This window comes from Odocoileus virginianus, chromosome 33 (assembly GCF_023699985.2).
Source record: "Odocoileus virginianus isolate 20LAN1187 ecotype Illinois chromosome 33, Ovbor_1.2, whole genome shotgun sequence".
Taxonomy (NCBI): Eukaryota; Metazoa; Chordata; class Mammalia; order Artiodactyla; family Cervidae; genus Odocoileus; species Odocoileus virginianus.
This window is the reverse complement of record NC_069706.1, coordinates 23887654-23902615: the sequence shown is the minus strand read 5'-3', so window position 1 is coordinate 23902615 and position 14962 is coordinate 23887654. Positions and strand designations below refer to the sequence as shown.

Sequence of the window (14962 nt, the reverse complement as noted above, 5' to 3'; positions counted from 1 at the left end):
GTCTCTCCCGCTCAACTGTAAGATCCGGGAGAGAAGGAACTGCTTCCTCACACCCAGCACAGTGCCTAGCACATAGCAGGTTCTCAGTAAATATTGGTGGGATGTGTGGCTTTCCTGCTGTCTCTGCTTCTTCCTTTCCAGTGTTAAGATGGAGAAAGGGAGTGGGGAAGCCAGAACAGTGACCTCCCACCAGCTTCCCTGAACCTGGGAGGGTGGATTTAAATTCAGATAAGAGATTGGACCTCTCTGGTGGTCCAGTGGTTAAGCCTCCACACTTCCACTGCTGGGGGTGTGGGTTTGATCCCTGGTCGGGGAACTAAGATCACAGCATGTGCTCAAGGTAAGGAAAAATAGATGGGAAGTGTCTCTGTGTAGTTCTCCGTTCCAGTTTCCCAAAGCCCAGAGGATTCTGTAATATAAGCCTCAGCTGACAAGTTGGGTCTCACAACATCCCGGGGAGAGAACGAGTCAGTCTCAATTCTGTTGGATTTACAACCCAACCAACTCTCCAGCACTCACCCGAGTGTTTTCTCTGTTGGATGCTCAGTTTTAAAATTCGATTTTCTAAGATGACTCACAGGCTAAGTGGATCAGAGTTGACATTCAAGTTGGTGCCATGCTGTTCATGAGACGGTACATCATGGTGGTTGGGAACCCTGCAGTCAGACCTGGATTCAAATCCTAGTTCCCAGACTTTCCAGCTGTGTGACCCTGAGCTAAACCTCAGCCTCTCTGGGCCAGATGCCTTATCTGTAAAACTGGGATAATAACCTGCTTGCTAGAGCTGTGACATAGTCCGTGGATGGCACTTAGCATATTGCTTGGTCCTAAATACTTTTATTTTAAATTGTTACATTTTATTACAAAGCTCTCTTGAAGACAATAGGTGCAGAGGACTAGTTTGGGTTCTGTCGCTTACTGCAGCTTGCTGCATGACCTTGGGCAAGTCTTTTTTCCCTTCTAGAGCCGTTTCTCTATCAGCAAACTGTGTGGAGGGTGGTGATTCAGGCAGCTAAAGGGATAGATTCGGGTTCAGCACAAAGGAGAGATTTCTCACAAATATCAGGCTACATGTGAGGTAATGAGCTCCCCATCATCTCTACTGTGTATTACAGAGAATGCCAGAGTGGAAGGAATTTCAAACAGCCCCTCATTTTGCAAGCATGGCAGTCAGGGCGGTGACTCAGAAATACAGAATGATTGCAGACAAAGGAGCTTAATTACGATCCCCTGCCTGCACGTCTGAGGCCCACACCACACACCGACCACCCAGATGTCAAGCACAGATCACCTACGAAGGGCCTGGGAGATGGAGACCCTGCATGGGCTCAGCTCCAGTCGGCTACTGGCCGAGTGACCCTGGCAAAGTAGCAGCTGCCAGTACATCCCTGCCTGCATCTCCTCCCTATGCCAGAGGCTGCTCCAACAGCCCCCTACTCTCAACCTGAGGACTTCTTCCTGCAGCAGCTAGAAGTGCTGGGGAGTTAATGCCCCTGGACGCAGCCCTCAAGCAAGGACAGGTGGGAGTGTGCGGATAAACAGCCCAGCTCCCCACCTCTAGGCATGCACTGTGCCTGGCTTTCTGAAGCTCCCAGTGGCTGAAGCAGCTGTTGCCTGCTCTGGCACTCTGTGATAACACCTCTATTGCTTCCTGCCCTTCCCTGCTCCCTTCCCCATTCTCCAAGCAGGGCTTCCTGGGATCACCTCCTATTTCAATGAACTTCACTTGAATCCCACTCTCGGGGAAACCCAAGCAGAGACAGCAAGTTACTTAACCTCTTGGGCTGGTCTCAGTTCCTCTGGATGGGAAGATTCTGTGAGTTAATAGAGATAAAACGCTTGCAAGGATGTCTGGCAGGATGTTTGTTTAATAAATGGTGGGGTTGGGGAGGGGGAGAGGGGAAGGAGATAAAGAACCTCTATTTATACAAAACTCTGTCTCTTCCCATTCCACCCTCCTCAGCAAACACAACACCAAGTGATGAAATAAATTTTGAGATGCACACAAACAAGCATTCCTCAACCTGAGGTGGGAGTTGATGATGTGCAGGTGATGTGCCTGGTGTCAGCGTCTTGGTTGCCCCAGCTCGCTGGATCAGGGCACCTGAGCCACCCCTTCTGAATCAGTGATGACAGCAACGGCATCCGTGGGGGCACACTCCTGCCCCAAGCTCGCGAGGCATGCTTCTTCTGGGGATCCAATGCTTAACAGGAATCCCAGACTTGCGTGGGAAGCTGGCCACAAGCTGTCAGGTCTCAGGAATCACAATTTATCATGTCCTTGGTTAACTCTGCTTAATTAAGCTCCCCTCTGCAACTCAGACCTTGTCCTCAGCGTCAACTTCTGTTGAATGAATAGACATCTCTCGGCAGATGACCACCCTTCCTGGACCTCAATTTCCCAAGGCCTCCCAAGTCAATTCCCCTGTTGGCTTGGTGAGTTTCTAGGCTCAGCATTCAATCTAGAGAGATGATGGTAGCTACTCTAGAGTCTGGGCAAGAACTGCGTAACAGAGCAATAGAAGATGCCTTGAGTGTGACAGGGACAGTCCGCTGGTGCAGCTGTGAGCCAATGAAGTGGCCAACAGCTTGTGCACAAGCCAAGGTTCCCAGGGAATCTCCAGATGACCGCAGGTGCCTCTGTGGGCACAGCTGCCTGGAGCCCCCCACTCCCATGGGAGGTGGCGAGCCCAGGCCAGCGAGGGGAGCGGGGGGTGTCCGGTCCCTGTAGACCCAGCGTCTGACAACTTCATTCCAAAGTTCCCAGAGTCCTCTGAAACTCTGCCAGTCTGGCGGCCTTCCGGGGGAGGCATTCCGCAGGCCTGATTAAGGCCCCCTCTCCCCTGCAGACTTCAGCAAGGAACGGGCACGCACCTAGGAAGCATCCATGCACGTGGGCCCTGGGGAGAGCACAGCCGCCACTGCAGGAGCCTGGCCTGAGCTCTGGACATGGCTGGGGGCACTGAACAGAGGGCACTTCCCCTCCTCTGAGACACCCAAGGGTGCTAGGGAGGCCGTAGAGAAGCTGGCCTCCAGTGGGTCCCCCTGGGGCAAGGAGTCCGGGGCCTTCAGAGGACTCAGCAGGGGTGAGGACCTGTCCCCACAGCAGCAGCCGCAGCAGGGGCTGGCCACAGTTTGCGCCTTGCCAGCTTCCTCCTGGCCGTGGCACTGCTTCAGGTGGCCACACAGGTGGCAGGTGAGGGCTGAGTAGACGATGCCATTGCCCAGGTCGTCCCTGAGGGGGTCCGTGGCCGGCACCGGGGCGAAGAGAGATTTCTGTCCATCACCTCCCTTGACTGCTGGCTCCAACTCAGGCCACTCTGAGTCCTGAGGACTGTGAGGGGGGTCCACGTCCAGTCCGAAGGTGAACAGGGGGACGGGAATGGGGGTAGGGGTCCCGGGGCAGCCAGAAGCGAGGCTCTGGAAGGGTTTGTAGCCCCCTTCCCCGCCGCTGGGCTCAACCCCAGAAGTTGCAGGGCAGCTGTCACTGCTGGCAAGCAAGCTGGAGAAGGCCTTGTAGCCAGCCTCTTCAGAGGGCCCGAAGCTGGCCAGCCCGCTGTCCTGGGCGCCGCCCTCCTTCACCGCCTGCACAAATTCCCGGTAGCCGCTGCTAGGGGCCAAGGTAGGGCCGGGGGCCACTCTGTGCTGGAGGACCCTCTGACGCAGGATCTGCTCCCAGGTTTCTGGTTCTGGCTGGGGGGCGGCGGGGATGTCAGGGTCCACTTCCCCCAGGTGTTCGGCCAGCTGTGGGTCCGAGTCAAGCTCTCCAGGGTCCGAGGACTGACTCAGGAGGGTGCTGAAGCTGCGGTAAGCGGGGTTGTCGGAGATGACGGCGGGCATCTCTGGGAGAGCCAGGCTGGCTGCGTTCTGGGTCGGAGTGGCCGGGGGACTTGACTCTGGGTTCAGAGTCTGTTCCTTGTCCTCAGACGATGCCTCCTGGGGCCCCACCCTTGGGAACTCGGCCCAGGGCTTCGGAGCACTCTCATTTTCTAAAGGGGGAAGAAGGCAGGACTCCTCCACACCTTGTGGACTAAAGCCCCCAGTCTCATCTCTGAGAAGGTGCAGAAACATGCTCTCTGTCAGCCGGGCCACGATGTCCTCCCTGCCCCCCTGGAAGAGGCCCCTGCTGTTCTCAGGCGATGGGCAGAAGCTCCCTTTATCTTCCTCCACATCCTCTTCTTCCTTCTCCACTTGGGCCTCAAACAGCTCCACGCACCGCACCACGCTGATGCTCTCTGGCCGGAGGATCGTCTTGCTGACCTCCACGGGGCGCCAGGCTACTTTCCCAGGACCTTGGGAAGGCTCATTTCTAGCAGCCTTGGAGAAGTCTTCATCCCTATCCATGCCATGCTCCAGTAAACAGGGCAGGAGCTTGGCAAGACAAGTCTTCCAGTGTCTACAAAAACAAAGTTTAATCAGAGTTCACTTTCTCCTCTTGAAAAACTCCTATTCACCCTTCAAAGCCCAGCTCAAAATCACCCTGAACTGAGGGGGAGAAGGGCTGGGACCTGGGACACTTTGCTGCAGTGCTGCAATGCTTGCACTGGAACAAACCTCTCCTTGAACAACAAAATATTAAGAAACTATATGGAAGTAAGAATAACTGCATGCATGCTGCAGTTGGGGCAAACGATGGACAAAAGATACAAAAAGACTCAAAACCTCAACTGCCACTTTTGAAGAGCTGGGAGCAAAACGGTATCAGGAACAAAAGCAGGGTACTGTGCATACCCCCGGCATACCCCATCACCAGAGAGTCAGGCAAAACACCTACACCACCTCTCCAGCCCAAGCCCTGGACACACCCCTGCCCTCACCCTATATAATGAACCAATTCGCCCCTCCCTGGGTAGTGAGCAAGGGAACCTGTTACTTGTTCTCCACCCCCACTCCCCACTGCAGCAGGGGCTCCAGTTAAGCCTTGCCTGAATTTCTTGTCTGACCTCTAATCAACTCCCCAGGTGGCGACAGTGGTAAAGAACCTGCCTGCCAGAGCAGGAGACATCAGAGATGTGGGTTCAATCCCTGTGTCAGGAAGGGAGGAGAGCGAGGCAACCCACTCCAGTATTCTTTCCTGGAGAATCCCTTGGACAGGGGAGCCTGGTGGGCTCCAGTCCAGTCCCCAGGGTTGCAAAGAGTCAGACACAACTGAAGTGACTTAGCAACCATGCACACACGCACATGCCTTGCTTGTTACCGCCATCAGCCTTGCTCAGGACAGACTGGGCATCCCAAAGGGGTTCACTGACCACCCCCCACCACCAGTGAAACTCAGGGGGCTCAGCTGGCAGTTGACCTACTCAGACTACCCCTCCCCCTGCCACCCCTCAAAACCCAGTGTCATAAGACAAGTGTTGAACACCCAGGAAGGAAAGGCAGACATCAAGGGGAGTGTGACTCCAATTTCAAGATGGGGCCTCCCACCCTAATTCCAGCCCCTTCCAAATCCACGTAGGCTATAATCTAAGTTCATATACGTACGGGCACTTGGCTGGTTCCTGGCCTCGAGACCGCTTCCGCCACAGTGGCATCTAAAACATGGAGACAGCCAATGACGCAGAGCAGACAGGCCTTCCCACCCAGCCTGGCATCCAGCGATGCTCAGAACCTGTTTGCCTCAAGGAGACTTGACATCATCAAGATTTCCAAATTTGGGGATTTGTTACACAGCAAAAGCTAACTGATACATAAATGACGCTATGTGCTGTAATATTCACTTCCTGTGAATTGTCTCAGTGAATTCCAACATCAGCCCTGTTATAACCACTACTATAACCCACAGGAAGACACTGAGGCTCAGAGAAGCTAAGCAACTTGTCAAGTCTACCCTGCAGATAAGTGACAGTGAGGGTTCAAAGCCAGCACCACTGGACTCCAGAGCTTGCCTCAGGGTCCCTGGAGAATTGAGGACTCACAGACCTTCTGTTCTAAACAGACTTGTATCCCCTCCTACACCCCTTCCTAGAGAACCCTGATGGTGCTCAGGGAAATTCCATGTGGCCATCGCACTGGGGGAGCTGGCCCCACTCCTAGCTTAGGAGTGTCCATCTGGATGGCCTCAAGTATTCCTGCTCCTTACAGGTGAGTGGTTTATGAAAGAGGCTGTGATGTAATTCAAGTCGATGAGAATGGAGGGATTTGTTGGCACTTCCTGGGGCAGTTTCCTGCTCTTAAGACGAAGAAACGGAAAACTTGTTCCCTCTTCAACTCCTTGTGACCTCCTGTCCTACACAGTAAGGTACTTCCCGAGGAGATGATAAGCAGAGGACCTCAGAGACCTCTGAACAACAACCACAAGAAAGCAAGAAATCCAGTTCCAGAGGACCCCACCCCCCAAGCTGAAAGAACACTCACGGAAGCCAAAGAAGGGGAGTGAAAGCCTCCGGCTGTTGACTCCACCTACCGGAAATCTTCCTGACCTCCCACGTGCAACCCCCAAAGTCAAGAGGTATCCTTAACACCCGTGTGTCTTGAATTGTATTTCCCGATACACACGACCCAAAGCATCCTCACCCGCCCCTTCTCCTACCTGAGAATCCTGAATGATGATACCCACGAGGGGGCTGTGGGCTGGGTTGGGAATTTGGTCCCACCATTCTTTCTTAATCCTAAAAAAGAAAGGACAAGTTGTTGCTCCCTGAATCACTAACAGGTTGATGTTCTTCCCATAAAAAAAAAAAATGCATAGTCACCCAGACTTATTAGGGCTCAGAGATCACGCTGATAGATTTTTGGCTCCCTCGCCCTCACCCCGTGAAACAGGTTCTACCGCTAACCCCACTCTACAGATGAGGAGACTGAGGCCTGGGGAGGTGAAGTGACAGCCGGGGGGCATCAGAGCTGGGTTCGGGTCCAGCACTTTGCTACCCAGAGTGGAGTTCCTGATGCGGCCACCTCCGCCCCAGAGGGAACGAGTCCCTGGGAATTAGGGGAGATCCCAGCGACAGAGGGACTTCCCAGGTGGCACGAGTGGTGAAGAATCCGCCTGCCAATGTAGGAGCCACAGGAGACGTGGGTTCTATCCTTGGGTCAGGAAGATCCCCTAGGGGAACAAATGGCTACCCACTCCAGTATTCTTGCCGGGAGAATCCCACGGACAGAGGAGACCGGTGGGCTACAGACCACGGGGTCACAAAGAGTCGGACAAGACTAAGCAGCTGAGCGCAACACACACGAGATGCAGAGAGAGGATCCTGGGTTTCCCCTTCAACAGCCTTTACTCCGGAGCAGCGGAGGACACAGGGCCATGGAGAAGTCTGGCATGGCCGGAGAGGCCGAGGGATTCCTCCTCTCTTCCTGGGTCAGGGCTGGGCGGGAATCTTCTCAGATTGCCTCTGGATTAGCCTCCACCCACTCCACTTAGCCAGTGGCCACCTATTTACTGAGCACCTACTAGGAATCGCTCACTGTGCTGCCAGGCTGCAGGGGACAAGACAGGCAGAAACACCTGCCCTCACAGAACTGGCCTTCTAGATGACCGAGACAGACAGACAGGTGCAGAGATGACTATATGACATCATTCATTCTTGACAAGAAGTGCCAGGAATAAAAATAAAGGCGATAAGGGACTAGGGAGGGATAGAGAGTGTGATCCAGGAAGCCCTCTCTGAGGAGGTGGCTTCCGAGAGGCGACTGAAGATGGAGGAGGTGCGGGTCTCAGCAATGCCTGGGGAAAGGGCTTTCCTGGCAGAGAGCACAGCGCGTGCAAAGGACCCAGGGGAAGAACTTGCTTGGGTGGGGGGTTCAAAGAACAGCAAGGAGGTTGGAGAACTAGAACACAGAGAGTGGGGGTGCAGAGGACAGACAATGGGGAAACTGAGGCTCAGAGAAGGGGAAAGACCAGCCCAGAGGGCTCAGAGGTATCAGCAACAGACGTGGAGAAGGGACCTTGCATTCCCTGCACACCTACTGTGTGCCTGGCAGACTGCAGACTCACCACCAGCCCTCCACCATCACCCTTCCTTATGTGGTCAGCTTGGGCCCATTAGTCCCATTTCAGAGGTGGGAGGACTGAGGCTCTGAGACTCCATATTCCTAGGGCTCATGCTCATTGGAGACAAGGCTCCTCGCACCCAGGGCTCCGGGACTCCCTTAGGACTCTTGGGACTGATGAAATAGGGACCCAAGGCTGAACAGAGGTTCAGAAACTCGGTCATACAGTTACCACATGCCAAGGCCAGGATCCAAACCCAGGTCTCTGATTCTGCTGGGCAATCGTCTAGAAATCCTGTCTGTTACCACCCAGTATGATCCACCTCCCTTCTGCCAAAGGAAGGCCCCGTGCCCAGCTCCTGCCCACTGTCAGGCCATCACCCCTCAGAGGGACCCACCCTGGCACCCCTGGAATATCCCCCAGCTCATTGTGGCTTAATTCCTTCAGAGCAAGGGTCACTACGGAAAACAGCCATGGTTCCTTGTTGGCCTGGCATCTTCTGCCTCCCCAAGGACACAGGGTCTCCCTGTCCGTTCAGTGCCTTGCACAGAGTAGCTACTCAGGAAATATCTATCATTGAATGAAAGGGCTGCAAGCTATCAGATGAGAGAGAGGAAATTCCAGCCCACTCCACACTCTAGGGCGGCTGGCTTGGCAGCACCCGTGCGGAAGCCCGGGACTCACTTGATGACGCTGATATAGCAGGACACGCACACCGCCAGGATGATGACGCAGGAGATGCCGACGCCCAGTTGGAGGCGCTGCTCCAAGGTCTCCTCGTTGTCTGGAAGTGGAGGGAAGCCGTGAGCCTTCAGGGTGGCTCCCAGAGAAGGAAACTGAGGCCTCAGGACACCCCAAGACCCTGCGTGAGCTGGCTGCCACGTCAGCCCCTACTCCCTGCTCTGAGCCCTTGCCACCCTGGCCTCCCCGCTGTCCCCTACTCTTCCAAAGCTCAGGGCCACCTCAGGATCCTGGACTTGCCACTCTTTCCTGAAGCGCTGAAGTCAAGAGCAGAGACTTGGAGTTGGATGCCCTCAGTTCAAAGCCTGACTCTGTCAGAGACTTGCTGGCAACCCAGGACAAGAGGCTCACCCACTCTGTGCCTCAGTTTCCCCATCTGTAAAATGGGATTAATAACCACTTAACTCATCGTTGTGAGGCTTATACAATTCAATATACACGTGAAGCAGGGCCTGCATGTCCATTCACAGAGCTGGCCCCCCTCTCCTTGTTCATTGACAGGTCAAGAAAGTTCTCCCCCACCCCTTCTCTAATGTTGCCTTCTCCCATCCCTTTTCCCTGCTTTATTTCCTTCTTGGACTTACTAGATCTAGATCTCATTTATATTTCTGTTTACTCGTTTATTTTCTGTCTCCCCCTCAAAAATGTCAGTTCCACAAAAACAGGGATTCTTGTCTATTTTGTTCACCACTGATCCCTCGGCATCTAGCGCTGGACCAGTGTCTAGTATGTAGTAGGAGCTCAAGAAATATTTGTGGCAAGAATGAATGAGTGTCCAGCACATGGTAGCTGTCCCACACAATCTATTTCCCTTTCCTTCTCCAGGTCAAAGGGGAAAATCAATTTGATAAAACTTTTCCAAGCACTTACTATGTGCCTGGTGCTATGCTGGACAATGGACATAGACACGGAGCAGGCACCACCCACAGTGCTTACAGCCCAGAGCTGGAGACAGATGGTCAAGAGGCATTGATGGAACAGGATGAGTGATGCTGAGAGGGGCGTGTGGTGGGTTGGGGTGGTGTACCTGCCACTCACCATTATACCTAGCACTTTGAAGAACTCTTCCTTCAGTGAGTGTTCCCAACAGCCCTTTCTTCTCCCCACTGTTCACATGATGCCTCGGGCAGACTCTCCCACCCTACAGCTGTCTCCCCTTCTTCTTTGCCAGGCTGTGATGTGCCCACCCTGAGATTTGGGCCAGTCATGGGCCCAAACTACTCCCCTTTCCAGGCATTTGAGTTTCCAGCCTCCCTTGCAGTTGGGAGGGAGCCATGTGACAGTCCTGGCCGATGAGATGCAAGGGGAAGTCCACCAGAACTGGAAGGTTTTTGCTTCCTGATGAAAGGTGCATGGGATGTACTCCTTGTGGCAGCCTTCCATTTCCTTTGGGCCTGGGACATGAGGGTGTTTGCAGTAGACAACCTGGGGCCATGAGGTGACAGTACGTAAGGAAAAAATGCTCCCATGCTAGGGATGGCAGAGGAAAAGACAAGACTCTGGAATGACGTCACTGAGTAGCAATATTCATTGGTTAAACCTCTTTTTTTTTTTTTTGGCCATGTAGTGCAGCTTGTGGGATCTTAGTTCCCTGACCAGGGATTGAGCAAGGGCCCTCAGCAGTGGAAGCAGAGAATCCTAAAGCCTGGGCGGCTGGGGAATTCCCCTGTAATTCTTCATTTTATGTGAGATAATTCAGTATCTTTACTGAAAAAGTCGCCAAGTGCTGTTTAGGGGAACAGAGTACCAGATGAGGGACTACATTTCCCAGAACCCCTTGCAGCTATGTGTGGCCATGTGACCAGTTCCACCAATAGAACTTGAGAGGAGATGATGTGTGTCACTTCTTGCTGAGGCTTTTAAGAAGCAGCTGTGGTCTCCTCACTCTCATTCCCTTTCTGCTGGCTGGATTCAGATGATGGCAGGGCCCCAGAGCAGGGATTCTTCACTTGGGGACTTCCAACATGGTTGCCATTAGAATTTAGGGGTCTGGGAGCTTTGACGGGAAAGAAATGATAGCTTTATTTTCACTAACTTCTTTTTTTAATATAATTTTATTGATTGATTTATTTATGGCTGTACTGGGTCTTCATTGCTGCACAGGCTTTTCTCTAGTTGCAGGGAGTGGGAGCTACTCTTTAGTTGCAGTACACAGGCTTCTCATTGCGGTGGCTTCTCTTGTTGTGGAGCACAGGCTCTAGGGTACGCAGACTTTGGTACTTGCGGCTCCTAGGCTCTAGAGCTCAGGCTCAATAGCTGTGGCGGAGGGGCTTAACTGCTCCATGGCATGTGGGATCTTCCCAGATCAGGGACTGAGCCTGTGTCTCCTGCATTGGTAGGCAGATTCTTTACCACTGAACCACCAGGGAAGCCTTCACTAACTTCTGAAACCTGGCGTTTCCTCCCATTAGGAATGGAGAGAGCAAGCTACAGTGATAGCAGCATCAGTCACTCAGGCCCCAACAGAAATCACAGGTATTCTCTTATCACCCGATGGGCAGGAGTACCATGAAATATCCTTTAAGCTCATCTACTTTGAAATGACAGTATTGATGAGAACTACCACTAGATCCTATTTTTAATGTGTTACTAAAGAAGCCTATAGTCTTAGATAGCAAATATATTTTAAAATCTTTTTATAATCACATTTCAATACAATTAAGTTTCCACTGAAATCCTCTGTACTTTATTTCATACATTTAAAAATATTATTCTGGCTTGGGGTTGTCAAGGGGGAAAGGGGTGTGGGGGGTGGGATGAACTGAGAGATTGGGACCGGCCATATGCACACTACTTTAAGTAAAAGAGATGATCAACAAGGACCTACTATATAGCACAGGGAACTATACTCAGTACTCATTAATAACCTATATAGGGAAAAAACCCTGAAAAAGAATAGATATATGAGTATGCATAATTAATCATTTTGCTGTGTGCCTGAAACTAACACAATATTGTGAATCAACTATAAAAAATACTGAGATGACGTCCACAGGCTTCGCTGGACTGTCCATGATACAGAAAGGCTAAGAATCTTTGTCCTAGAAAATGATGGAACCACAGGGAGGAAAACCAGTTACGGATCAGCAAAGTTCATGTTGAACTGTTACCTGAGCAAGAAATACATTCCTATAGTTTGTTAAGCTGTGGGACTTCTGGGTTTGTTACTGTAACCTACCCCGCACCCTGACTGGTATACCACATCAGTTGGAAATTCTGTGACTGCAGTTAGAGGCATCTTATGATATGGAAACCAGATATTGGGCTGGGGTAAGTGGCCACAGAATGAAAGTGGGGAGCAGAGATGCTAACTGCTGAGAGTTCCCTGGTTGCCTAGTGGTTAGGGTTCCAGGCTTTCAATAGAGTGACCTGGGTTCAATCACTGGGCCCTCGTGGGGAAACTGAGATTCTGTAAGCCATGAGGCAAGACCAAATAAATAAATAAATAAATAAACCACCCCATACACACTCACAAAACCCCCCCAAAAACAGAGAGACAGAGAGAGATGCTAACTGTTCTGAACTCCTGGTAGGATACTCACAGTTAAGCCATTTGGTGCTGGGGCTCCACTCACTCCAGGTGCTGTTGTAGCTCTGAGCCCAGGCCTTCACCCGTGCGCTGTAGGAAGCTCCAGACTTCAGGGTGCTGGCCGAGACACGGAGGCTGTACCCCAAGTAGGTCACGTTATAGATTCTGAACTGGTGGAAGAAAGGGAGCTGTCAGTGCATCTGCTTGGAGGGAGGGCAGAACCAGCTCCCTCCCGGGCTGCTGTCCTTCGCTGACCCCACAGTGCTGAAGAGCCACCAGCCTGGGTATTTGGTTATTCCTCCAACTCTAGGCCTCTGCCAGCTTCACCACAGTGACCAGAGTCAAGCAAGATGGGTCACGGAACCGGCCCTTCCCCTACCCCCGCACCCCCTCATTGATTAGCCATTTGATGCTACTGAGGCAAGCTGATGAATCCTTCTGGGTTTTAGTTTCCTCATCTGTAAAATGAAGGTAAGAGTTCCTACTGACACTTTCTGGCTGTGTGACCTTGGATAAGTGACATAACCTCTCTGGGCCTTAATGTCTTCTGCAAAACGGTGATAATAAAAGTGCTGACCTCCCAGGGCTGTTGTGAGGATTAAGTGGGTTAATACAGGTCAGTACTTCAAACAGGGCCAGGCATGCAGGGAGCACAAAAGTGATCTTTCTGAGCACAGAGAGGCCAGCATGCCTCTCTCTCCTTCAAGGGCCACTCTAGAGCCTCCCCAGTCAAGCCCAGAATCTATGGCCCATCATCTCAGCCTTGCCCAACCAAGCCCCTCAATGAGAAGGAACTTCCAAGATCTGCTCTTAAGCGAAAAGGGCAGGATGAAGACTAGCACGTGTTGTCTGTTGGCTTTGACGTTAAAAATAGAAAGGGAGAAGGCTTAGTGATGGTGGCAGACAGACGCTGAGATGGCCCCATGAGCCTCACCGCATGTCACGTCCTTGGGGCATCCCCTCCCCACTCCTTGCCTGGGGCGGGGGATGGGGGGTACGTGACTTATTCTGAACCAACAGAATATGGCAAAGGTGATGATTACGTAGGGACCACATGGATGCAATTCCATTATGGAAGACTAACTCCAACTTGCCAGGAGACTCTGGCTTTGAAAAGGTCACCAGGGTAAGAACTGAGGGTGGCCTCCTGCTAAAGGCCAGCAAGAACCCGAGGCTCTCAGTTCAAAGCCTATGAGAAATTGAATGTTGCCGACATCACAGGAGCTCAGAAGGAATCCCGCAGCCAACTCATGTGCGTGCACCTTTGAGAGACCCTGAGAAGACGACCCAGCTAAGCCACGCCCAGGCTCCTGACCCCCAGAAACTCAGGGCAATAAATATGTGGTGTTCAAAGCAGTCATGTTTGCAGTGGTATTATAATATTTGCTTGCTCAGTTGTGTCCAACTCTCTGAGCTCCTATGGACTGTAGCCCGCCAGGGTCCTCTGTCCATGGGATTCTCCAGGCCAGAACACTGGAGTGGGTTGCCATGCCCTCCTCCAGGGGACCCTCCCGACCCAGGGATAGAACCTGCATCTCTTACATCTCCGGTATTGGCAGGCGAGTTCTTTACCACTAGTGCCACATGGTCTGTTGTAAAGTGAGCTGAGGGGAGGTTGCACACAAAAAGGAAGCAAAGTCCTAACAGCCTGCTGGAGAAACTAGAGGGCAGCTGGAACTTTCCAGGGAAGCTGGGGATGGGGTGGAGGTGGCAGGAGGGGACCCAGGGCAGGCAGAGAAGAGCACTCTCATTGTCAGTGTCCCTTTCTTTCTAAATTGCAGTAAACAGGAAGCAGCAACTGGAGCTGGTTCACAGAAGGAATCATACACCCTAGAGAGGAGTAGGGAATTGAGAAATGTTTTACTAAGAAGTAAAAAAGAAATCAAACTTCCAAGGAACTACTTGTGGTACATTTGTTTTCTTTAACAAAAGGGCCAGGTGTTAGGAGACTGTTCCGAGCAAAGGATCCCAGGGGGAGGGGAAAATAGCACAAGCTCTGGAGTTCAAATCCTGGCTTCAAATGCCAGCTTGGCCATTTCCAATGCTGGGGCTCTGGGTAAGTCATTCCACCTCTCCGAGCCTCGATGCCCTCACTAAAGGGAGAGACAAACAACCTCTCCACCTGCAGGACTTTCCCAACCATTAGTCACAATGCACAGCATGCCTGGCACATAGCAGGCACTCAAGAATTGATCATGAACATGGCATTCATGGCCCTCGGTAGGCTTGAGGCCTCATTTTCTGCCTTTTCATGGTACACACTCCCACAGCCCCATAATCTTCAAATATGCCATGAATTTTCATACCACCAAGCCTTCTATGGGCCTATCCTCTAGCTAGAGAACTCCTATACATCCTTCAATGCCCAAGCCAAAACTCCATTACAGAATCTTTTCCAGAAATCATCCAGGATAAGGAGTAGCTCCATCTCCCAAATTTCACAGTGAGTTTCTAATATTTTTAGAATTGATCCCACCAGTCTGAGCCACAGCTGGTGTTTGCAGTATTGTAGCAAACACAGCTGGACGCTCACCCAGCATCTATACCACTGGGGTCAGGTACTCAAAGCTCAGGGTAGGTAAGCCTCTGTCTCCAGTTCCAGGGTTAATTCTCATTGGTCTAAACCAATCATGGCTATTTCATTCCCTAGCCTCTGACTGGTTAAAGAGGAGCATGTGACCATCTCTGGCCAATGACTAATGAGGGGAATTCTTGCTGGCCCAGTTCTGTCCTTTGGAAGAGAAAGATGGGGAAAGATG

At 52.0% G+C, this 14962-nt stretch overlaps 1 protein-coding gene across 4 annotated transcripts in view; it reads right to left on the bottom strand.

Moving 5' to 3' along the window:
• Positions 1–1850: 1850 nt before the first annotated feature.
• Positions 1851–14962, bottom strand: part of IL4R (interleukin 4 receptor) — a 73909-nt gene continuing 60797 nt past the window's right edge. For all 4 annotated transcript variants that reach the window (XM_070461072.1, XM_070461070.1, XM_070461071.1 and 1 more), the window contains 5 exons: positions 12217–12373; positions 8618–8717; positions 6530–6608; positions 5482–5531; positions 1851–4396 (listed from right to left, as the gene is read on the bottom strand). In XM_070461072.1, the coding sequence (XP_070317173.1) occupies positions 2875–4396; positions 5482–5531; positions 6530–6608; positions 8618–8717; positions 12217–12373 (1908 nt within the window). In that variant the 3' untranslated portion in view covers positions 1851–2874. The remainder of the gene's footprint in view (positions 4397–5481; positions 5532–6529; positions 6609–8617; positions 8718–12216; positions 12374–14962) is intronic.